The sequence below is a fragment of the Cnephaeus nilssonii genome, assembly GCF_951640355.1.
Source record: "Cnephaeus nilssonii genome assembly, chromosome: X".
NCBI lineage: Eukaryota > Metazoa > Chordata > Mammalia > Chiroptera > Vespertilionidae > Cnephaeus > Cnephaeus nilssonii.
In genome coordinates this window covers 69,984,080-70,010,472 of record NC_137071.1, presented here as the reverse complement: position 1 = coordinate 70,010,472, position 26,393 = coordinate 69,984,080, and the positions used below count along the sequence as shown (strand labels likewise).

At 43.4% G+C, this 26,393-nt stretch overlaps 1 protein-coding gene across 1 annotated transcript; it reads left to right on the top strand.

The window, feature by feature from the left end:
- Positions 1-2,241: 2,241 nt before the first annotated feature.
- LOC307095333 (nuclear RNA export factor 2-like) lies at positions 2,242-12,286 on the top strand (the record flags this gene model as incomplete). Its single annotated transcript, XM_079764564.1, is given in 19 exon segments — positions 2,242-2,335; positions 3,487-3,652; positions 3,888-4,041; positions 4,864-4,947; positions 5,058-5,162; positions 5,278-5,358; positions 5,474-5,543; positions 5,690-5,778; positions 5,897-6,004; position 6,156; positions 6,159-6,285; positions 8,071-8,107; positions 8,719-8,754; positions 8,757-8,843; positions 8,924-8,979; positions 9,120-9,227; positions 9,347-9,405; positions 9,510-9,646; positions 12,248-12,286. Coding segments are annotated over 19 exon segments (1,638 nt in total).
- Positions 12,287-26,393: the final 14,107 nt, after the last annotated feature.

Below are 26,393 nucleotides of genomic sequence, written 5' to 3'. Positions count from 1 at the left end.
GAGCCCCGGGCCTCGCAGCCACCAGGACTCACAGCTGCCTGAGCCCCGGGCCTCACAGCCACCAGGGCTCACAGCTGCCTGAACCCATGGCTGCCTGAGCCCTGGGCCTCACAGCCACTGTGGCTTTGTCCAGATGGATGTCCACTCTAATTAGCATATTACCTTTTTATTGGTATAGATACTCGAGGCCCTGTGCACAAAATTCATGCACCGGAGGGGGGGCATCCCTCAGCCCGGGTTGCACCCTCTTCAATCTGGGACCCCTCTGAGATTGGGCCTAAACTGGCAGTTGGACATCCCTCTTGCAATCCGAGACTGCTGGCTCCTAACTGCTCACTTGCCTGCCTGCCTGATCGCCCCTTAACCCCTCTGCCTCCCAGCCTGATTGCCCCTAACCGCCTCTGTCTCAGTTCCCGCCACCATGGTTTTGTCCAGAAGGAGGACCGGACGACTGGAAGATGTCCAGTCAACCTGGTCTAATTAGCATATTACCCTTTTATTAGTATAGATAAAGAACTCATATAACTCAACACTAAACAAGCAAATAATCCAATTAAAAAATGGGCAGAGGACCTGAACAGACAACTCTCCCAAGAAGACACACAAATGGCCAACAAATACATGAAAAGATATTCAACCTCACTAGCTATTAGGGAAATGCAAGTCAGAACTACAAGGACATACCACCTCACACATGTTAGAAACAGTTCCCACAGAGTCTGAGAAAAGAGAGACAGTACAGGGGAACAGTGTGCAATGATGTTTCTCTTTGACAGATGGCTGGAGTTCAGGGCATCTTGGTCCCAGACACCGTACCCATCACTGCCCAGTAGTTTTTGAGTGAGTCTCGGAGCTCACTTCAGCCCTAGCACAGTCACACATTATTGGTTCTGGGCATAGGATTTGAGGTGAGCTTGGTCAGTGTTTGAATTCTGTTGATAAATTCTATGGTCCGGATCAGGTATCTTTGGCCTCATGGTGACTCACATATATTTTTTCCTTAAATTGAGGATAGTAACAGTTTATAACACATGAGTTAATTGCAAGAATTGAGTTATTTTATGGAACTACACTGAAAACCCCTGGAGAAATACCTGTGACTCAATAAGCCTCATAAGTTCTTAGCATTACTAGGTCAGGCACTTAGCACAATATCTGGTGTTTAACAAGGGAAAAATAGGTGCTATTTATATTCATTGCTACAAGTCCCCTGGAAAATGAGAAAGAAAACAGATGGGTATATGGAAGAAGGTGCTGTTGTCAGCTGTTAATATTTGACATGATTCAACAACATCCTTCCATAATTTTAACTCCACAAGCAAGGAATAGAAGGAAACGTCACTAACCAACAGAGACATGCAAATCAAAATTACAGTGTATCAACAATAAAAAACCATTACAATGTGTGTCCTAGTCAGGTGGCTCATTTGGTTGGAGTGTCATCCCATACACCAAAAGTTTGTGGGTTCGATTCCCATTCAAGACACATACCTTAGTTGCAAGTTTGATCCCCAGTTTGGGTGCATGTGAGAGGCTACCAATTGATGTTTATCTCTTACTTCCATGTTTTTCTCTCTCTTTAAAAAATAAATTGAAAACTTTTTTCTTTAAAAAAAGTGCAAGGATATAAGAGATCAGAATATCTCAATTTCACTTCCAGTGCCACACATGGAACATCTTAAAGGCTGTGAGTTATAGGATTGTCCTGACAGTGGGCCACACAGTGACAGCAATGACTCCCCAGAGGAATTCGCATGAGGCCTGGTTGGAATTATCAGCAGTGAATGGATTTTTACTTATAATTTGTACTGAGGCAATATGGAGTAATTAATGTACAAAATGTACAACACAAAAACCTAGAGAATGTTAAATATTAGAACCCAAAGGAAGCTGGTTTCTAAAAGTCTAATTCCCATAATCTTCCTGTCCCCCAAAACCACCAGTATTGTCAGTTTCAGTTGAATGTGGTAAAAATAAAATACCCTAGTGAATCCACATATGAGAGAGACAACTGATATCATCTTATTTCTGTAGATGCCAAAAAAACTGCCAAATCCTTCCACATGTTGAATTACATATGTTGGCAGGAGTGTTTGTTGGGGACAGAGGTGGATATCAGCACAACTTAGGAATGAATACAGAGTAACATATAACCAAGACACTTTATGAGCATACCTGTTGCTACAATCTCCAATAAAGTAGAAAATTTACAAGAAACTTATTAAAGAGACGCATCACACAATGGTAAAAGGAGCAATCCACCAGGGAGACATAATGGACCTAAATATGAATGCACCAAACAACAGGGTCAAAAAGTATACGAAGCAGTTTTTGAGTGAGTCTCGGAGCTCACTTCAGCCCTAACACAGAGTCACACATTATTGGTTCTGGGCATAGGATTTGAGGTGAGCTTGGTCTTTTTGACCCTGTTGTAATACCCTCATCAATAAAGAAATTTTAAAAATATATTTAAAAAATAATAAATAAATAAAGTATACGAAGCAAAAACTGATGGAGCTGAAAGGAGAAATAGCGAAGTCCATAATGATAGTTGGGCTTTAACACCCCCTTTCAGCAAGTGATAGCATTGCTAGAGAGAAAATCAGTATATAGGAGATCTTAAGATTCAACAACACAATGAACTAACAGGATTTGTGTGACAAATAGACCACTCCTCCTAACAGCATCAGAGTACAGTACTTTTCAAAGTGTCTATGTAACATTCACCAAGACAGGCCATCTCCTGTGCCATCAAAAAAAACCTCCACAAGTTTAAAAATAATTGAAATTACACAGAGTATGTTCTCTGACCATAGCGGGATCAAATTAGAAATCCATAGCAGAAAGAGAAAAGAAGAATCCCTGGATATTTGGAAATTGTAGTTGAAACATCATCCAGTTTGTCATTCAGACCCTTGCTACAGAAGAGCTGAGATTGGAAGAGCTGTCTCCTGAACTCAAAGGCATTTCAGACTGGGCAAAGAGAAAGCTCACTCTGGATATTTCAAGTAGAGTTTTTTTGGGGGCAAGGCGAGAGAGAGGAGGACAGTTTAGGAGGCTGCTACCTCTGCTCCATATGACATTAAAGCTTGTACTACACTGGCAAAGGAAGCACAGCCTTCCTGATGTATGGCTGGTGTCCAGTCTAACCCATGAATGCATACGCCTCTGTTCTTTTTAAATCCTGCTCCATTAAAAAAAAAAAAAAGGTTCAACAGTTACCTCCTTTTCCTCCCCTATCCCCTTCTCTTCCTGCTCTTGCTCCTCCTTCCTCATCCTGCACTATTTTCCCCCTGATAGCACCATCTGTCAGATAAGGCTCTCCTATCTGGACAGGCAGAGGATTTTCCTTTCTGGGTTTGTGGGATTGGTCTCTTAGGGCAGGTTGGCACTTTATTGCCCTGCCATGGTGTTAGCCTAAGACATGGTACATGGTAAGTGAGCACAAATATGTCTCCAAACTTGTATTTTTGTTCCTTCTTTCAGAAGACAATGATGGTAGCTCACCTCAAGGAAGGAAGAAAGGTTGGAATTCTTTGCGACGACGTAATTTTGGCAACAGGACCCGTCGTTACCAACATGGTGGATATGAGCGTCAGCCTCCACACGTCCTGAAGGATGATGGAAACGTGGAGATAAGGGGAGTCCAGAGGTACCAAGACAGACAATAAGTGACCAGGCAGCCTGGTTTGCATGTAGCATCCCATGGGACTGTGTAACTATTTCACTGTCCATGGTTTTCCTTTTCTTCTCTCATTGGAAAACTGAAGAATGTTAGAAGTGAAATCATGGTTGAGCAATCCTAATTGTAGTCCTGGTGTCAGAGATGAAGGATCTATAGAAGACTTTCTTAGCATTCGTGGCCACCCTTTTCTTCCCCCCCGCAGGACTCCCTATAGAAGAGGACAGGACAGGAGGAGAGTGCAATGGTATAAAAAAGGCTGTCTGCGTGTTACTCTGTGGAGTAATAGAACACATCTCAGGAGTGAAATGCAGGAGAAGATACAAGATCGAACCCTGGGGAGTTGGTTCAAGGTCACAGTGAGTGTCCTGAAAAAAAAATGTATGGCATGTGCAGAAGAGAAAGATCAGGTGGACTGTGTTGGTCTCATGTAGAGACGCTCGGTACTTTGCTGGGGAGAGTTGCCAATTTGTCCTTTTTATTAACCATTTAAGGGCAAATTCATTGAAGCAATATAAGGAAACAGGCTGACTATATGATAAACAGAGGGGGCTGTCTAAAAGGAAAGGTGGAACTACTGTCAAGGAAATGGAGCAAGTCCACACTAGATGTCTCAGTTTGGCTCAAGCTGGATGTGGAAAATGGGGGGTAGAGTCTCTGGAAAACGTCTCAGAGGGGCAAGCAGTGTCCTAGACAGGATCTCCTGGAACTTTATAAAAGGAAGAAAATGTCTAACACCTTAAGTTGTTTATGGGGAGGAGAGCTTCAAATGGAGAGATAATAGCCCAGCCCATGTTGTTCAGTGGTTGAGCATCGACCTTTGAACCAAGAAGTCATGGTTTTATTTGGGTCAGGGCACATGCCTTGGTTGTGGGCTCGGTCCTCAATGTGGGGCATGCAGGAGGCAGCCAATCAGTGATTCTCGTCATTGGTGTTTCTGTCTCTCTCTCTCTCTCCATTTCTCTCTGAAATCAATAAAAGTATACTTTTAAAAATAAATGGAGAGAGAATGTATTTAAGAACTCCATATTTGTCACAAACATAAGAAATTATGTGAGTGGTCTTTACTTTAGAAGCCCTTTAAAGCTCAGTAGAAGGTAGCAAAAGAACACTGGGTTAGGTCTGTTCTCCAGCCTTCTTTCATGTTGTCCCTCCTGTCTCCATGCCCTTTTCGCCCTTAGGTTGCCTATGGAAGAAAGTATGACAGGACATGGCTAATGGATTCAATCCAGAGCTATTGCATTGTCCCCTTCACTCCAGTGGACGTAAGAGAGGATGGTGAAGCCACATGAGGGGGGCACAGTAAAGGGGGAGAGACACGGCTCAGCGGGGCCTTTGGCTTCTGACACTATGGTTGTTGCTTCAATCCCAATAGTTTCACTACGTGAAAAACAGGGCCCGGTTCTTTGTCCAGGATGCTTGCACTGCCTCTGCATTGAAGGATGTCAGCAACAAGATTTATGATGAGGAGAACCGGAAGGTATGTGTCGAGGTCATTATCTGTCCTTAGTCCCTGTGCAGGAGGACAGGCAGGAGCTGGTCACTTTCTGTAGGACGAGGATTTGTGGTGCTAACCCATCCTCTTCTTCCTGCAGATAGCTATCTCTGTCAGTACTTCTGCTGTACCCTACTCTGTGCGGGATAAGCTGGAGCCAGAAATAATGGAACAGCTAAAGGTAATGCAGACTCAAGGGTACATGTTTACCCTCAGATCCCCCCCGCCTTTTCCTCCACCCTGATTTCCCTGTCACCACCACAGCCTCAAACCTCTCTCTCCATCTCACTCTGCAGCTGGCCATGTGCAAACGATATGATGTCTCTCAGAAAGCTCTTGATCTCCAGTTGCTCCGCTATGACCCAGGTACAGCTGGCAGCAGTAATTCTAGGGCACTTGAGGGCAGAGGGTTCTGCCTGGGAGGGAGACTTAGGGATGGAAACAAGGGAAGGTTTGGTGCTCATCCTGGACCTCTCTCAGCCTTCTTATTTCCTACTCTTGGCTTCCTGAAGACTTGGTGGACCATGATGTTGATATAATCCTGAATAGAAGAAACTGCATGGCTGCCACCCTGCAGATCATTGAAAAGGATTTCCCTGAGGTGAGGCCTTAGACCCAGTGCTGGTGTTACAGTAGGGGGTGGAACAGATGGGACAGTGGGCAGATTTGTCTCTCAGGTCCTAGATGGTAAGCATCACTCTAACTCTTCTTCCCCAAAGCTGTTGTCCTTGAACTTGCACAACAACAGACTGCGCCAGCTGGATGGCCTGTCTGATATTTCACAGATGGCACCCACAGTCAAGATTCTGAACCTTTCCAAAAATGAGGTGAGAAGAGGGACAGATCAAAGTTGGGTTGATATGGGTGGTAGTGTTCATCAGAGTGATGACAGGAAGTAAGCGAAGGTACCTGTGGGGAAGGGAGTGGGCTATGGGTTCAGGAGCTGGTATGTCCCTTTTTCCTCGGACTATTTTTCAGTTTCCCCCCATATTTCTCAGCTTAACTCTACCTGGGAGTTGTGCAAAATCAAAGGCCTGAAACTGGAAGAACTGTGGCTGGAAGATAACCCTCTGTGCAGCACCTTTTCAGACCAGTCCACTTACATAAGGTCAGTGTGAGCCCCTCTCATCATTCCTGGGGTCCTTTGACTCCTGGCAGCATAAACTACCCCTGACAGTGCCATGTCACAGATGGTAGCAGCCCTGGTCCTCTGGGAGGAGTAGAAGCCCTACCTTCTCTTCTCTGTAGCCCTCACCTATACTTAGAGGTTTCCTACTCTTCCTCTGAACTGCTCACCGGCTCTCATGGTCTGGGGTCAGGCTCCTGACTCTGCATATAGTTTTCTCTAGCATGCTCACCAAGAATGTGCTCCAGGATACAGGGCTGCCTGCTCACCAGGACTAAGCGTGTTGAGCCTCCAGGCAGATAATTGCTGATCTGGGGTGAGAAACATCCTCCACCACAGATGCATGTGAGACAATCCTTCCTGCTTCTAGAGGATACAGAGTATCCCTAACCATTTTGGGAATAACCTTCTTTCCCTTGCATGTAAAGGTTCTCCACTAGAATCCCAGGTAAATGTGGGGACTTTCCTGCCCCATGTCAAGGGCCCAGGCCCAAGGTGGCAGTCATCATGACATGCATTCCTTTAGTACAATATCAAGGAGGGGCCATTCTTGGTAGAAGCCAGAGTTGGGGGCCATAAGTGAGCCACGGGCAGTGAGCAGAGGGCCTCTTGAAGCAATGGAAGGCAGAGGGCAGAGGGGGTTGAAGAGACAGAAGGACAGTCCTGTTAGGGTCCCTGGACCTCCCTCCACATATCACATCACCTGTCTGGTCCTTCAGAGGACCCCTGGGTAACCTTAAGCAGGTAGGATTTCTCAAAAAATGAACCAACTAAGACAGACATAGGTGCACAGGGGCCATGAGGAGAGAAGGTGATGAACATAAGAGGGGGCCACAGACCCTTGACCCTGTGCTCAACTGGGGACTGATCCTTACTCCTTCTGAGGAAGGTTTCCTGATCCCTAGGGTGGTACATTTCCCATGCCCGGTTCAGATTGACAGGTGACAAAGGCTCAACCAATATCCCATGGCCCTGAGGCCAACAGGTGCATGTTTTCCATTCCTACCTGGAGACCCAGGGCCAGCCAGGGGCAGATGAAGGAAAGGGTTGCCACAGGGGAACCATGTCCCCTCTCTTCTCTCTTCTTTCCTGGCCCCACCTCCACTGCCAGGGCAGAGCTCCTTTCCCTTCCCTTTTCTTTTTCTGTCTCCTTTGTCTCTACTCTTCTGTGCCTTCTCAATCTCCGCTCCTACCTTACTCTCCCGTCTTCATCCCTTTCCCTCCCTCACTTCCCTCCTTATCCCAGAGTCCTGGGCCTTCTCTGGGGCATGTCCTGTTCCTGGCAGGATGCTGGACCCCCAGTGAGGTAACAGAGCCTTGAGCCCCCATCACATTCCCTCTTCTCTCTGGAGCCATCAGTGGTGGCCTAGAGGAAGGAAAAGGAGGCAGAGAGAAGGAAGAAGCCCTGGAGTCTGAGATCCAAATGCTATGTCTTGTGGCACTGGAGGAGTAACCAGGAGAATGGAGAGGGAGAAAGAGAGAGAAAGGGAAAAGGTGAGGAAGGGAAGAAGGAAGAGAAGTAATATGAATATGAAGGTGTGGATAGAGATGAGAAGACTCTGTGTTTCAGAGATTCCATATGGTAGATGGTTAGTGCTCAACAGGGAAGTTAACCCAGAAGCTTTGAAATCAGAGACTGAGGAGGGTAAAGGATGCTGCTGTGTGGGCAGAACACCTATCTCTGTTCATGCCATCAGTGTTTTAAGTAAATAGAAGCATTGTAACCCAAACTATCAACCACTTCTTTCTATTTTTGGATTTGGACAGCGCCATCATGACATGTTTCCCCAAGTTGTTACGCTTGGTAAGTGCCTACGTTCGTCATTTTCTCTTGCTAATATTAATGACCTCCACACCTGCCCTCAAGCCCTTTGTATCTTTCCTGTATTACATGTTTGCATCAGACCCTTACCTTTTGGGGGACATAGACTTTTGAAAAAGACATGAATATGATCTCTGTGAAAATTGTATATACACAGAGAGAGGGGAGGAGAGACAGCAAAAGAAGGAAGGAAGGAGGGAGGGAAAGAAAGAGAAACAACACACAAAGACACACACATACACAAGTTGCATAAAACGGTAGACTTCCTGGACATTATGATGCAGACACCCATTGGAATCTTGCCCATAGCTATTTCACTCTTTTTAAAATATATTATTATTGTTCTCAGAGAGGAAGGGAGCGGGAAAGAGAGATAGAAACATCAGTGATGAGAGAGAATCATTGATGGGCTGCCTCCTGCACGCCCCACATGGGGGATCAAGCTGGCAACTAAGCATATGCCCCAAACAAGAATCAAACTGTGACCTGGTTCGTAGGTTGACTTTCAACCACTGAGCCACGCCAGCTGGGCATGCTCTTTCACTCTTGACCTCTGACCTTCTCCGTCTCCTGGTCACATCCTTTCTTTTAATCACCCAAGACCACCTCCCTGGTCTGTACTACTAACATATCTTCCCTTCTCCAGGATGGACATGATTTATACCCTCCAATTGCCATTGACATTGACAGACCCTACTTAATAAAACCCTTAATAAAGGTGAGAAAGAAAGATCATAATTTGGGCTATTGTAAGGGAGGCTTTATCAGCCAGATGGTCTCAAATGTCTTTGATTCCAGGAAAGCTATAAAGGATCTGATGGTCTGAAGAATCAAGTCCTGCATTTCCTGCAGCAGTAAGTACCCCTGGAACCACCAGGAATGTGGAGGGCTAGGACAGTCCAGTCCACTCAAGCACAGGTCTGCCCTGAGAATTTTCAAGTCACCCTTGAGGTCCAGTCCATAGAGTTAGATTGTCTTCATTGTCCCCTCACAGATATTACTTTATCTATGACTTTGGAGATAGACAGAATCTCCTCAGTGCTTATCACGATGAAGCCTGCTTCTCTCTGACTATTCCCTACATCCCAGACAACCCAGCCCCGTGAGTATCACAGCTCAAACTCTTTTTCTGGGGGGAGGGTGTCCCCAGCAGAAACCAGTCAGCTCATGAAAGCACCCCCGCTGGCTGGACCTCCACATCCTGTTATCTTTTTCTCCTAGAAGCAGCTTGTTTGAGTACTTCAAGGATAACAGGAATATGAAGAACCTCCAGGACCCCAGTGCGTGTGGGATGGGGAGGATTGGGCAGGGAAAGGAGGCATGAAGGGTCAGTCATAGGCCCCAGGGAGTGGCAACCCTGACTTTCGCTGTCCTTCCCCCATAGACCGTTTTCAGCTGCTGAAATATACAAAACATGACATTGTGAGTGCCCTCTGTATGTTGCCCAAAACACAGCATGACCTCAACTCCTTTATCGTGAACATATGGTTCCAGTCAGAAAGCATCCTGTTCATCCCCCAGGTAGGCCCAGAAAGACGCAGGTGGGTGGTAGGTGTAGATCAAGCATGTCAAACTTGCAGCCGGCTGAGCAACTGCACTCCTCCCTTTCAGGAAAGCCTGTTCTTCTTTCGTGTCCATGGGGTATTCAAGGAAGGTAAGTGTGTGGAGTCCCCTCCCCAGATGCCCTACTGCTACCTCCCCCTGGCTGGGCTCCCTCTCAGAACTCTCTCAGCTTCCCAGATCCTTTCTATTTTATTACTATCCTGTGTGTGTTCTGCCTCCAGTCTGTCCCCAAACCATCTGGTCTGACCTGTGTCCATGTCTGTCAGCCCCACATAGCTGGGGCTTTGGGTACACAGGTGTGGGGTTTGATGTCTGTCATCCCAGATCCTGATTGTGGGAACATGGGCCCATTACCTAACCAAATGCAGCTAATAATACCTCTTGGGTAGCTGCAAAAAAAAAAAATGAATCAAATGAACTGGTGAAACTGTTGTCCTAGGCCAGTGATGGGCAACCTTTTGAGCTTGGTGTGTCAAACTGCGCCAAAAAACTGAGCATAACTCGGGTAGTGTGTCACTTTGAGGAAAAAACATTATTTCGCAAATGTTTCATCCTCAGGAGCAGCAAATGTTTCATCTTCGGCATGCGGCCGCCTCAGTGGCCGCGTGTCATCAAAAATGGCTACGCGTGTCAGTGCTGACACGCGTGTCATAGGTTCGCCATCACTGTCCTAGGGTCTCCCATATAGTCGGGTCTGTGTCAATGGGAGCAGATTGCTCCTGTTGTTGCCATCCCCACTTCAGACGCCCGGACTCCCAGTGAACAGTTATCCCCTTGGACATGAGTATGGAGTCCCATCCTGACTGGGGAACACTGTCTGAGAGTGTAAAGCATTGGTGACTCCAAGGTGGGTGTTGATGTTTGTTGTTGAAGGGGAAGGACAGTCTCAGAATTCTGTGTGTGCCTTCACCCGGACCTGCATCGCTACCCCTGCCAACAATTGCAGGTGAGTACTGTGCTCTGGGTGGGAACATGCAGCGCAGACTGGGCTCAGGGCTGTGGAAATGTGGCAGTACATGACCTTGGGGCTTTCTTAGTGTTATGGGAAGCTAAAAGGTATATCTAAGGAACAGTCCTCTATGGGGTCAAGAGCATGAGCTCTGGAGTTAGAACACAAAGTGTTTCATGTTTCTTTCAGGTTCTCTTCATGATGCCAACACTCACTAGACTTATTTCTTAGTGAAATTGCATGACCTCTCTCTGACACTATGTCTTCCTCTGAAAATGGGATTAGACTACCCTCTCCCTTGAGCTGTTTTACAGAGTAAATGCAATGGGGTTAGGGGTACAAATCTAGTGAAGCTTGTTGACAGTCTCTCCAAGGGTGTGGTTGTGAGAGGGGCAGAGCTACCAGGCAAGGAATCTGGGGAGCAGATAACAGGTGGGCCTGGGAGGAATCTGGTTGCTGAGTGGCAGTGGAAGCAGAATCATTGTTGAGGGTGTGGGGTTGTCCATCCATCAGTTGTCTGAAAGTCCATTTTTCCTCCAGCCTATGTATCATAAATGATGAATTGTTTGTGAGGGACATCACTCCCAACAAGACTCAGAATGCATTTTCCACCCAAGTACCCACACCTTCCTTCAGCACTGGGCCCACCCTCTCTCAGGAGAGGCAGAAAATGGAACAAGTCTCCTCCACCCCATCTGGGATGAGCTTCTAATGGTCTCAAAAGTGAGTGGTGGGTGTTCGTGGGGATAGGAGGGAGTTGGGAGGATTGCATAGTGGGAACTTAGAGTAATTATTTTAGATCTTTCCTTCTTAACAAAAGTTCACATGTGAAAAAAACTTAATTGTATGCTAGTACATTGAAGTATTTAGTAAAACCCAGTTTTCCTACTGTATACACTGTTTTGATATTTTTTTCTTTTTATTAGCACCAATGTAGTTTCCTCTAAGTGTATGTTAAGCTACCTTATTACTGCTAAGATCTGTATATTAAGCAGTTGAATTCCAGTAGTCCATAAGTATTATCCTATATAATAAAAGGCTAATATGCAAATTATCCCCTCAGAAGTTCAACCGCTTGCTATGACATGCACTGACCACCAGGGGGTGGCATGGAACGAAGGAAGGCCCCGGCCAGCAGCCGACACCCGGGGGAAGGCAGGTCCCGATCGGCCCTGATTGCCAGCCAGGCCTAGGGACCCTACCTGTGCATGAATTTCGTGCACCAGGCCTCTAGTTGATAATTATTTGTCTTTTTCACTACATTTTCAGCATTACATGCGTGCCACCTAGTCTTTCTGGTATATACATCTTGGTAAATTTCTGTGGAAAGATTTAGCAGTGACATTGTGAGGTCAAAGTGTCTCCACTTGGTCCTAAGGGAGGTCATCTGTCCTCCCCCACCACATGTGCTTTTAGTACAATGATGAGATGACACACAAACTTAAAGTTCTTTCCTCATTAAAAAGTGAAGTCTGAGAATTCAGAGATAAAAGGAAATGGGTCCCAGGCTTTTAGCAAGGCCAAGTGGACAGAAGTCAGGTGGCCTGGGGATGAATCTCAGTGCTCCTTGCTCTGCTGTCTTCCCAATGCTCTCTCTTGACTTTTTCTAGATGAAGGGCAAGATCCCAGAGGAAGCCTTCATGCAGTGACCTAGGATCTTGTAAACAAAGCCCGGGAAATGAGCCTTTAGGTGCTCTCATTTTCATACTCATCATATTTGTTATATCTCTTTTGCAATCTGAGGCCACATCCATGACTAAGGTTGAAGCTGGACTGACCAGGAATCCAAAGTTTACCTTGAAGCCTGCCAGTTGTTCTGTACTTTTCCCACTCAAGGTCCCTGTTTATTTTCATATTAAAGAGTTACATTGCACATTGTATGTTTTGTGTCTTGGATTGCTCTTCCCCTGTCCCAACATGAGCCAACAGGACCAAGACCACAAGGTCCAGTCTTCCCCTTCATCCATGGAAGTCTCTAGCATTTATATCAGGCATTTGCAGAGCTTGAAAATTATAGAGTAGGGACTCCATTCCTGAACTACATTAAAACCCAAGCTTTGCTCCCTGTACCCTGATAATTTCTCTACCACTTCAGAGTAACTCACAAACTGTGATGCTCATTTCTATAAACAAACTTAACACCTTTATCAAGTAGAGTGCCATATTCATTGTAGTATCTATGGATTTCTTGATCATTTCACTGGTCTAAACCTATGCTAAACTTTTTACTAACTTTTTGTCTTATATCTAAAGTGTCACTGACAAAATTTAGAGAGTTGTGTACCTAACCCTATTTCCCCCTCTTTTTTTTATTTTGAAATATTCATTGATTTACCAGAAGTTTCAAAAATTATGCATGGAGGTCATGTATACCCTCCACCACCTTGCAACAATAACATCTTGCATTACTATAGCATTATAAAAAAACAGGAAATGGCTCTTGGTACAGTTCACAGAGCTTACTGAAATTTTATCAGTTTTATATGTACTAATTTCCATGCACTTTTACCAGCCATATAGATTCTATAACCCATCACAAACAAGATACAAAACTGTTCCATCACCACAACTTCCCCTCATGCTACCCATCATACTAGAACAAGCTTCTCTCTGGCCCCATATCTTAATCTCTTTCAAACACTTGTAATTTTTAAAATGTCATATAAATGGAATCTTCTAGTGTGTAACCTTTTGGAATGGGTTTCTTTCACTCAGCATGACTCCCCTGAGAACCATCCAAGTTAAGTGTATTGATAGTCTGTTCTTTTTTATTTCCGAGTAGTATGCCATGGTATGCATGTACCCTGGTTTGTTTAACCATTCACCTGTTGAAGGCCATCTGGACTATTTTCACTTTGTAACTATAATAATGAAAGGGTAATATGGTAATTAGACCAGACAGCTAAATGACCTTCTGGACGTCTGGACGTCCTTCCTGACAAAGCCGGGCCTAGGGGAAGCTGACCCGTGTCCCGGGTGCCTGTGGATGGCCGGAGGGAGGGAAGCCTGGGTCCTGGGTGCCAGAGGAAAGCCGGTGCCAGCAGCCGGGGGAAGGAAGGCCTACTCTTGCATGAATTCTCATGCATCGGGCCTCTATATAATAAAAGCCTAAGCGACTGTTACAGCAGAACAAACAGAATGACTGGTCACTATGATGCGCACTGACCACCAGGGGGCAGATGCTCAATGCAGGAGCTGCCCCCTGGTGGTCAGTGTGCTCTCACAGGGAGAGTGCTGCTCAGCCAGAAGCAGGCTCACAGCTAGTGAGTGCACTGGCAGTGGTGAGAGCCTCTCCCGCCTCCGCAGCAGTGCTAAGGAGCAGCGAGCCAAGCGGTAAGGAGGAGTGAGCAGGCAGGCGGTAAGGGGTGAGGGGTCCCAGACTGAGGGCACAGGCCCAGCTGAGGGACCCTCCCCCAAGTGCATGAATTTTGTGCAACAGGCCTCTAGTCCTACCTAATAATAGAGTAATATGCAAATTGACCGTACCTTCACCACGCCCACCAGGAAACCGTCGCAGGGATGCTGGGGTGCGGCCGAGCCCAAGGCTGGGAAAGCCTCGGGCGGAGGCTTTCCCGGCCTTGGGCACCAGCGGGGAGCCTGCACGGATCGCAGGCAACCACTGGGGGTCGGCTCCTGTGATCCGTAGCAGGGAGGCTGGGGTGCAGCCAAGCCCAAGGCCGCCGCCTGGGGCCAAGCCCCGACCCTGAAAGAAGGCAGAAGGCGGTGGCCACAGCCAAGGCCTGGGTCCCTGGTGTTGGCAGAAAACTGGTGCAGGCAGCCAGGTGAATGAAGGTCTATTGCACGAATCTTCGTGCAAACGGGCTGCTAGTTATGAATAAAACGCATAGGAACATTCATGTACAGGTTTTTGCATGAACACAAATTTTTATTTCTCTGGGTTAATTGTCTTTGTGAAATTGGTGTATAATATGGTAATTGCATGTTTAATTTTCAAAGAAATTGCCACATTGTTTTGCAGAGTGCCTGCACCATATTGCATTCCCATTAGCAATGTAAGAGTGACTCACTTTATCTGTCCATAGCTTTGCCTGCATTTGGTGTTGTCCATATTTTTTTAGCCATTTTGATAGGTGTCCTTAAGTTTTCTTTGTGTTTTTAATTTTAATTTCCATGATGGCTAAAGATGTCAATATCTTTCTTTATAGCTATTCACCACCAGTAAATTATCAGTTCATGTTTTTTGTCCATTTTCTAATTGGATTAAGTGGCCAGATGTAGCTCTAGAGAGCTGCACTGGCTCTGGCTAACAGGCAGAATAAGAGACTCACTTTTATCAGCTGGGAGGGCAGAAGTGGGGCTGAAGCAGCTTAACGCGTCTCGAATTAGGATTGATCTCGGATGTGGAACAGGACTCTTAGGTGGGGGAATCTCTGGTTTCATCTGTGGGGACCTGGATTGGGCAGGAAACGAAGGGAGATGTATGCTGCGGGGGAAAGCAATGGAAAGAGCAAGAAATTGGGATGTGTGTGTGTGTGGGGGAGAATATCTTCCAAGTGATGTCAGATTCATCACTCACGTCAGCTTTTTAGAATCCAGAAAACTATTCTCCTATAACTGTAGGTTCCAACACAGTACATCCATTAGAATCCCTTCAACCAATTGAATCAGAATCTCTAGGGGTAGGTCCAGTCCTCAGTATATTTAACATTCCTCAGTTGATTCCAATTAGCTGCCAAAATTGAAAACCAGCTCTCGGTCTGCCATAACAAGATAGCCCAGACAGAGTGGCTTAAACAACAGAAATTTGTTTCTCACAGTTACAGAGACTGGAAGTCTAAGATCCAGCTGTCTGCCAGTTGGTTTCTTCTGAGGCTCCTCTCCTTGGCTTGCAAATGGCCGTCCTCTTACACCTTCTTCACATGGTCTTCCCTCTGGGCATATGCACTCTTGTGTCCTAAACTTCTCTAATAAGGACACCAATCAGATGAGATGAGGACCCAGCCTAATGGCCTCCTTTTTTAAAAAAATATATTTTATTGATTTTTTTTTTTTTTACAGAGAGGAAGGGAGAGGGATAGAGAGTCAGAAACATCGATGGGAGAGAAACATTGATCAGCTGCCTCTTGCACACCCCCTACTGGGGATGTGCCCGCAACCAAGGTACATGCCCTTGACCGGAATGGAATCTGGGACCCTTCAGTCCGCAGGCCGACGCTCTATCCACTGAGCCAAACCGGTCTGGGCTTAATGGCCTCCTTTTAACATAATCACCGCTTTATAGGCCCTATTGTTAAATAGTCACATTCTGAGGTACTAGAGGTTAGGGCTTCAACATGTGAATTTGGTGATACACAATTCAGTCCACAAGTGATGGTGTGAGAAACACCTCAGTCTGTGAAATTCAGCTCCCTTTTACCTGTCTTCCTAGAACTACTACACAGCACTTCCACAATCAGCAAATTGATGGCCACACCTAGGTGCAAGGAGCCTACAAATGTGGACTTCTGGGACGTTGCTGTCCCAAATAAATTTGGAGTTCTCTTATTAAGGAAGGAGAATTGGAATAGAATATATGCTACACTTGTACACCCAATACAACTAGAAGCACACCCTCAATTAGTGTGCCATTTCTACCCAATTTTCCATCCACAATTTTCATGGTTTCAAACAAAACTGCTGCTTGAGTGATACCACAGTTCCTTCTACCATCCTCCCAAATCCCCTTCTCCAGACTCTGCCTGGCTCATCACAACTTAGTGTGCATATGTTTAATCTATGTAATTCATTCACTCATTCATTCATTCAACACCTATTTATTGGTTAATAATTATATGAGAGGCAGTGGTAGGCACTGGAGTAAAGCAGAAAACCTGACAGACATGATCCTGGTTCTCACAGAACTTACATTCTAGAAGAGTTGACACACTCAAGAGTTAGGTGCTTGTAAGAAAATATCATGGGGAAATGTGATACACAATGGCTAGGGTGGGAATACTAGGGAAGGGTTTCTGAAGAAATTATTTTGATCTGATACCCAATTAGCAAAAGTAGTCAGCAGTATGGAGATATAGAAGCTGAGGTCTCTAGGCAGAGATAATATCAAGAAGAAGGATCCTAAGGTATGAACAAGCTTGGCATGTTTAGGAAGCAGGTTGGATGCCAATGTGCATTAGGAGCACTCTATTAGGTAATGAGGTTAGAGTGGTAGGAGGGACCAGATCACAGAAGGCCTGTGGGCCATTATAAGGACTCTGGGTTTTGCTTTTAATAGGAAGGAGCCATTGGAATGCTTTAAGAAAGAAAAGGATATTATTATAATCTACTTTATTAATGCTCACTCTCAATGACTTCTTTGGAGAACAGATTGAAATATAGGAATGGTAGGAGCAAGGAGATGAGGTAGAAGTCTACCACAGACATGAGTGTGAGAGGGTTAGAGTGACATGGAGCAGGCTCTTACTATGGGAGGGGTGAGCATGGTTTGAAATGAGAAGTACCCTTGAAGTACTGAAGTTGCTGGCAAAGTCCATGTTTCTGGTGAGCAATAGAAAGGAATCAAGTGTGTCTCTTTGAATATGGATCTTTGTTACAGGTTTAGCGTGGTTTGATTAGATGGGGAAGTGACTGGAGAATTAGGTTGTGTCAATGTCAGGAAATTGACAGTTCTGTTTTGGTCATATTGTTTGTGGAGCCTATGAAAAATGTTGGTGGGGTCATGTGGTTGGATACATAAGTCTGGAGCTGCTGAGAATATTATTGGTTACAGCAAAACCCAAACAAACAGACAAACAAACAAGACACTCAACTCTACAGTTTAACAGAATATTTTAATCAAAATATACACCTAGGATACATCACAGCTCTGGATTCTGGAAGGGATACAGTTTTTTTAATAATGAGATTTACTAAACTACAATTTACCTTCAATATACTGCATCCATTTTAGGTCTACAATTCGATAAATTTTGATAAATGCATTTACACATGTAACCATTACAGTCAACATATGGAACATTGTTAGGAAAACTTTTAAGATCCCTGTGAAAATTCTTCAGGAAGCTCATCATGTTGTTAGAGAAAAATATATGCATACACATGAGTTAGACACAGACATAAGGAAGTAAAGGGTAAGTTAAAATGTTTGCAACAATTCTTGGAGGTTTCAGCTTTGGTGAGGGTATCCATTGGGAAATGCCTTGTTCTAATGCAAATATATTTGGTACAGGAGGCCTGTCATTAACATAGAGGTCAAGTGAGAAGTCAGATCAGGGGACCACAAAACTTTCCAGTCCCAAACTATTTCACCAATCTGAAATGCCTATAATTATTCACCGCTTTGGCTTAAATATTTTGAATTACCTTTGGAATATGAATAAAGTGCACATACATTTCCCTGGAGAGATGTCGTTGGCATATGTAAAATGCCAACACTCCATTAACATATGCATGTGGTGTCATTTATAAGATTTGCAGGCTACCACTTCATTGGAGGACAGGGAACACCATGATAAATGGGGGAACTAGCAAAGCATGTACTTAATAGCCTCTCAGTTTCTCTTTTTTTTTTTAACCCGACAAGAGAGATATATCCTTCCTGTGAGATAATTTAAATCACTTCATAGTGGCAAGTCCCATCAGGAAGCATGTAACATTGGTTTCAATCAAGAGAAAAGGAGAATTTTGTTGGGAGCTTGAGTTCATATATGGATTGGGGGAAGCACTAGTGACTGGTTGGAGAGGGTTTACACAAAGTCCTTGGGCTGATAAATTTTTATAACTGTGTTTATCCCTATTGATGGGAACATGTACAAAGTGGCCATGTGGGAGAGTTGGAGGCTATGTCTTGGCCTAACAGTATGAGCCTTGACTTATCTATGTGGATATAACTTTTCTGCTGTTGAATTGCCAACCTTTCAGCAACGGAAACAAATCTTGAGCACCAAATACAGGGACAGGTTGAATAGATTGGGCCTTTTCACCCTGATAAGGTCAATCTTTTGAGAGGAATATACACATACTCCAGGTAATTGTTTACCTTCAGGGCCTCAGCCATGACCTTTATCCGAGAGCATAAAGAGTGTTTGATCACTCATCTAGGGGAAATAATGAACAACATAGACTGATGAACAAGAACAGACCCAGAAACAAGGAGGCATGGATCAGACTGTCGGGCCTCGGGGGGAGGGTAGGGAAGGGTGGGGGTAAAGGGGGAGATCAACCAAAGGACTTGTGTGCAGGCATATGAGCCTAACCAGCGGTTAAGGACAACAGGGGGGTGGGGGCATGTGTGGGGAGGGGTGTGGGATGGGAATGGGGGGACGAGGACAAATATGTGATGCCTTAATCAATAAAGAAATTTAAAAAAAAAGAGTGTTTGACTCACTGTCAGGATATTCCAATAAATAATCATATCAGATGAGAAGACCTGCTTTATAGCAACAAGGTGTGAAAATAAACCCATAATCATGGAACCTAGTGCTCAAATGCCATTTTGTACCACCCAGAAGCCACTGCCTAACATAAGATTGGAATAGACGGATGAAGGCTCAGATGAAGTTCTGTTTGTAGGCAATATTTAGTGGCATTGCAAGTTATCCTCTAGGACTCAGTATACACCATGAGTTGAGACTTTTGCATGGTTCTAGTTCTCAAAGGAAATCATCCAAGGGTCTTGGAAACAAGGGGGGGAGGGGTAAGCAGGAGTGATCACATGTGCCATTACTCCTTTTGCCCAGATTGGAAAACTTGGGGTGCATGACTTCTAGAACTTTGAGATATTGGATTATACATAAGCTACAAATGCCACTTTTGCACTTTGTCCTCCTTGTACTCATCAAGCATCCTTCAGAAAGAAGAGACAGCATCCTGGCAGAGGAAATAGACTCTAATCTTCAGGAGAGGGTAGGGATGATGATGATATTACACACTGAGGATGGGGGAAAACGTTTGGCTCCAAATTGATCCTTTGAGTGCCTTTTGGTACATCCCTGCCTAGATTTGACAGCAAAAGGACATGGTAGAAACCCAATCCAGGGGAGGTTAAGATGCTCCAATCAGAGCAACGGGTAGACTGTGATGAACAGAGGTTAAGATGACCATGGTTGAGAGTATAGATAATGCCACTCATAACCTATTAAGACTATCAGATTGAGGAGCTGAAGATGAAGGGAATCTGGAATGGATAATGGCACAAAGGGATGAGTGTTAGTTTTGGCTGCAAGACCAACTACAGCACTATGTGCTGGTATTTTCATCTTTTAAGTTTCCTACAGTAATATAGACCCTCTGGATCCTACATAATTTGCTCCCTCGACATATGTGGAGAAGTGGATCCAATCAGAGCAACGGGTAGACTGTGATGAACAGAGTTGTGCTGCCTAGGTGTTCCCTTCGAGGAATGACTAGTTGTCCACCCTGCTGGCATGGATATCAACAGATAGTGGTTTCAGGGGTAACCTCTGCTTGAGAGAGCTGTCTCACCCATAGTAATGCTCCCCTGTGGTGCTTTTCATAGATGAAGGTAGGGTATAGCCACTTAGACATAATCTGGTAGCACATTTTAGCTCCACAACTCCACACAGGGTGGGCAAAAGCTATCACTAGGCCTGCATCAAAGACTGACTTTTCCCTTGGTCCAAACCTACTTGTCCCTCCTCCATTCTACAGGCGTTCATCCCTATGGAACACTGTAATATAATCCAAGATGCTATATTCTATCTCAGATATTGCTACCCAGAGATCACCTTGGGACCCCCACAAGCTCTTCTGAATGAGGACTTGCCTATTTGTCTGCTTTGTTCAATGCTATATATCAGCATCTAGAAGAGTGCCTGGAACATAGTAGAACCTCAATAATCTTTGGTTGGGTGGGAATGTAAAATCATGCAACTACTTTGAAAAACAGTAGAAAAATTTAAAAAGGCAATCATATGTCTACCATATAATATATCCCTTCCACACCTAGGGAAATGAATATTACTGTATGTTGTTCACGCGAGGACTTAACATGAGCTTGGTAGCAGCTTTATTCATAATCGCTCCAAACTGGAAACAAGTAAACATTTACCACTTGGTGAATGGAAAAACAAATTGTGGAGTGCTACTCAATAATAAAAGGAATAGACTATTGGTATACTTAACAACATGGATGAATCTGAAAATATTATGAAAAATCAAAGAATCTGTAAGAAAAAAAGTCTTCTTCCATTTATATAAAACTCTAGAACATGCAAACTTATTTATAGCAAAAGAAAGCAAATAAGGATTTACTACTGATTCATCTCTTTTCTAGCTTACAGAATTTTCTAATATTACTGTATATTATCTGGGGATGGTGGAGGGGGTGTGAGAGAGAGTGGGAGGAATTAGAAAGGGGAATGAGGAATTTTGGGGGTAGTTAATTGATATGCACATTATCCTTATAGTGGTTATAATATAATGGGTGCTTGAGTGTGTAATGACAAGTTTCACACTCTAAATGTATACAGTTAATTGCATGTCAATCATACATCAAAAAATAGGTTAAAATAATCACCGATTGCATAAAAGAATGGACCTGGGACAGTCATTTCCCCAAAATTGCCTGGAAAAAAATATTTTCTGTTCCACATGAATCATGAATCAGAACCCTGAATGTTCAGTCTTAGGAATGAGCTTAGGAAACGTGACTGCCCACACACCCATATTTTTTGTATGGAATACCCAATGAACACATCCCCACCATAAACCTTGCTAAAAACTGGTGTGGTAGAACAGACTTTAGATAAGCAGTGCTGATCTGTCCACTACTAGACACCAATGAACACCTTTGATATTTCATGGACAAAAGAGGGACTTACTGAAATTGTTGGCTGCAGGAAGGAACCGAAACTCCAGCCTACATAGTCTGCTCAAAAGAGACACTGTGGGCCATCTGCTGAAAATCCCTGTGGTGAGGAAGTGTTATATTGGAAGTTATGATAGGGAAATAAGAAAATCAATGTGGCAATGAAAAAAAAACATTTTTTATATACAATTCTCCCATACTTCAAAGTGGAGGGATATGAAGAAGGGCCCTCTATGTGCTAAACAGGATGATGTATGTGATGTATGTGAGTATTCAGTCATAAGAAGCTGAGAGAGGGAAATGGCTCCACTTAGAATTGAGATTTGGAGAGAAGGAGATTGTCAAGGAAGAACAGGACCGGATGCTCGTCCATCTCATGAGGCTGCAGGAAGGAATGCAAATCTGTTTAATGAAAGGTGTTTGATGAAGTTTTGCTGTGCAATATGCCAGGGAATCTCTTCCTTTGTTCCCCTGAAGATGTCAATAAAAGACACCTGGAATATTTTTGTAATAAAATTTATCATTGGTTGAAGAATGGGGAATTAATTTCAGCACCTGCTCTCAAAAATGGGTGTTGCTCTCAAGAGCAAAAGTGGCTCTAAGTGTCCCAATAACATCCTGCTTCAGTAAGGTAGCTGCAATTGTTTCAAATTATTTTAGCAGAAGTTGTGGTTTAATATGAACTTAACTTCAGAGAAATTGGACTATAAAGAAGAAGAGAGAGAATATTTAAATTTGCCATAAGCACATTTGCAGCAGATGCTCTAGTCTTCCTCAGACACATTTTAAAAGCACTGGATGGGTTTTGACAGGTGCCTGGTGCTTCTCCTATCCTGCTCTTGCCCCTCTTTCATGCCTGTTGGATCAGCTGACCACCAGTCCTAAAGCAGATCTAAATGTGTCTGCTTTTAAAAAATTTTTTGGCAGCTTGATTTTTAAAATCAACATTTACCAGATTCCTCCTACCCTGACACTTACAATAAGGAAGAATAAACTGTTGTAGGATGGGTGCAGTGGCTGTTAGGGTGACCAGTAAAATAGAGGGAGGGTGTGAAGAAAATTTGGGTTATGTTGTGCCTGAGGTGGGAATTATAATTACTTCAGGTGGTGCAAATCATAAGGGTGGTTAAATGTTCTTTTGAGATGCTTTCCGTGAATCATCCAGTAATCAGATCCACCTTCTGGTCACTGCCTTGGAAGATTTTTAGTTCTTCCAGTTCCCGAGTCTTTTAGGGTTTCGCAATTTGTTTCTTGAAGGCTTGATGTTTAGTTTCTATGGTCTACTCAGGATTTACTACTGATTCATCTCTTTTCTAGCTTACAGAATTTTCTAATATTACTGTATATTTATATTTACCAGTGTGTTGTATACATTTTATGTCACTGATTAGCATCATTTCATTTCAGCTTGAAGAACTCATTTCAGCGTTTATTGCAAGGCAGATCTAGTGGTGATGAAATCCCTTAGCTTTTGTTTGTCTGGGAAAGTCTTCATTCCTTCTTTATAGTGGAAGGATAACTTTTCCAGATAGAGTATTCTTGACTAACACATAAACTATGTCATTTCACTCTCTCCTGGCCTGTAGGGTTTCTGTTGATAAATTTGCTGGTAGCCTTTTGAGGGGTGCTTTGTAGGTTAAATCTTTGTTTCTTTGTCTGCTTTTAGGATTTTCTTTTTATCTTTCATTTTTACAGTTTCATTTAATGTGTTTTGGAGAAGATATTTTTGCATTGAGTCAAGTGTGATCTATTAGCTTCATGAACTTGGATGTCCATGTTTCTCCCCAGGTTTGGGAAGTTCTCATCTATTATTTCTTTAAATAAACTTTCTGCCACACTACCCTTTTTCCCTTTTGGAATCTCAATTATTTTAATGTTTGTACATTTGATGGAGTGCCATAGGTCCCATAGACTTTCTTTGCTCTTTTTCATGTTTTCTTAGTTCTCCTGTATTTTGGTTATTTCAAATTTTCTATCTTTTAGATCACTTTTTATATCTTACATTTGGTCTACTTGGCTGTAGATGTGTTCTATTGCATTTTCCCCCCATTTAATTCACTGAATTCTTCAGTTCCAGAATTTCTGTTTGGTTCTTTCTTGTAATTTCTATTTCTTTATAAATTATGTATTATTTTTCTGATTTTGTTGAATTGTCTTTCTCTGTGTGTGTGTGTGTGTGTGTGTGTGTGTGTGTGTGTGTGTGTTTGGTAGCTCTTTTACTTTCCTCAAAACAGATATTTTTAATTCTTTATCAACTAAATCACAAAATTCTCTATAATTGACTTTGGTTATTGGAAAATTTCATCTTTGGGTGAAGACATGTTTCCTTGGTGTTTTGCATTGCTGTGTTCACATGTGAAGCAGCAGTCACCTTTTACAAACTTTATTAGCTACCTTCATGTGGGAGTTACTTTTTTTTTTGTCCTTCTTATATCTGGTGTTTTCTCTGATCTTTTATGGATATACCTGCTCCACACTTCTTGCTCCTCTTGTGGCAGAATTTTTAAACTTTTATGTCTTCTCTGGTTCTTAACAGCTTACCAGACTGGTTGCTGGAAACCTCTCTTTTGTTTTCTGGAAGATGGGCACTATGGCTTAAGTTGGTGTTTTCTACCCTCCCAGAAACCTTAGTCTGTTTATCTGAAAGCACTATGTTTACTGGAGCCCAATCTCACTATTGCACTTGGGAATGCACCCTAGAAGTTGGCTGCAGAGTGGCGGGGATATGAGTTTAGTGCTCATGGCCTTGGGAGTGCCTGTGGGACCAGTGTGGCGATCCTCCAGTGAAGTTCTCCCAGAGGCATGTGGGCTTTCTGCTGAAGCCTGGTGTGCAGTCAGCAAGTAACAGATCTCTTTAATGCCTGCCCCTTTCCCAATATCTCCCTCCCCCACCAATCATGGAATTTCTGCCTCAGTACTCTGGGTGCCGCTGGAGAGAAACAAGTTTCTTCAGCAGCATTCAGCAAAGCTGAGGTAGCCAGGCACTCAATTGCTAATCTCAGTTTCCCCCATGGGAGAGGTCACTACCAGCTACTTCAGCCTCATGCTGTTTTGCCTTGAGGGATGGGCAGCAGTGGCAAAGTTTTTCTTACCCTCTTCAATGCATCCAAACATGTATGTTTTTAAAGTGGAATCTCCCCCTCAGGAATTCTAGATTTTTATAAAGTCTCTCACATCTGTGGGTCACTGCCTGAGTTAGCACTCTGCATGCTTTCCCCAAATGGTGGCTAAGAGAGATTAGAGCAGGTTCATAGGCTGATTCCAAAGCCTGTACAAAGGTCGGTGTGCCTATTACCAGATGCACAGGTGGGCAACACTCCTCCTGGTTCCCTTATTGTATGGGGTTGAATCCCACAACTCCCACAGATGCACTTTTGTTACTAGATGGGTGCCTAACTAGTTGTTTTAAAAGTGGAACCGGAAGGAGGGACATCTTATGCTATCCTGATACTGACACTTGGTTCTACAAGTATTCATTCTTTGAAATTTCTGAAAACACATGTGTTGACGTTATAACATAATTTATTGAATCAATCCCTAGTTGATATATTTTTAACTTTTCAAGCTTTATTATCAAGTAGAGGCCCAGTGCATGACATTTGTGCACTGGGGAGGGGGGAGGTCCCTCAGCCCAGCCTGCGCCCTTTCACAGTCCGGAGGCCCTCCTCTGGGGATGTCCTTAGTGCTGCCACAGAGGCGGGAGAGGCTCCCACCACCACCATTGCGCTCGCCAGCAGTCAGCCCAGCTTCTGGTTGAGCAGAGCTCACCCTGTGGGAGCGCACTGACCACCAGGGGGCAGCTCCTGCATTGAGCATCTGCCCTCTGGTGGTCAGTGCACGTCATAGCAACTGGTCATTCTGCCGTTTGGTCGATTTGCATATTGCCCTTTTATTATATAGGATATTTCACCAATAACACTGCAAATATTGTCTTCCATAAAATACATGACATTATGTATTTTCATTGGTGTGAATATATCATAATATCTGATTTATCATGCTCTGATAAACACAAAACATAATCATTTCTAAATACCTAAAACTACAAAAATGTAGAGAGAAAAACATAATAGTCATCAGTATGCTTATCAACCAATTTATAACATATTGCTATTTCACCATCTGTGCTTTAGATTTTTAAAAAATTATATTAGTTATACCTGCATTCATCTCACTTTTCTTTCATTCCACTCTCTTCCCAGAGACCATCACACTTTAAAGCTGATGTGCCCAATGTTTTTATACCTTTACTAGATATTTTTATTGTCTATAAAGAACATACAGCATTACTTTTTGAGACTTTAGAACTGTTGAGAATGGTACTGTAGGTAATGTATGGTTTTGAAACGTACTTTTCTTGCATGTAATGCCTTGGTACTCATCCATATTGATTTTCAGTTCAACTGATATATAATGTCTCATTGTATAAATGCACCACAACCCACTTTTTGTTTTTCTATTGATGGAAATGCAAAGTCTTAAAAATGTTTGTTTATATTATTGTTATTATTTTTATTTTTCATAATTTTTCCCCTTTGTACAGTGCTGGAATGAATGGATATTCTTGTTCCTAGCTCTTTCCATCCCTAGGCCAACAAATGTTTCAGTATTTTATCAATCCTGTTTGGCCAGGGGTTTCTCAAATCTGCCCTTACATTAGCAGTCATCCAAGATGTGTGTCAAACACACAGAATCCTAGGCCCATGTCTTCAAGTTGCTAATTCATTAGATCAGTGCAGGGGTCCAGAAACTTGTATTTTTCAGTAGTGCCTCAGGCAATTCTGAAGATCAGGCAAGGTCTGAGAAGCTCTTTGATTAGTTAAAAATAAATCATCTCATTAAACTCTTAACTTACTTTTTAAAAAATTTCTAGTACAATTTAACTTCTCTTTTATATCTTCATTTTTAAATGATTGGGTTAAAAGTTTAAAAATACAGACATGCATAATGTAGCAATTTAACAAATTCAA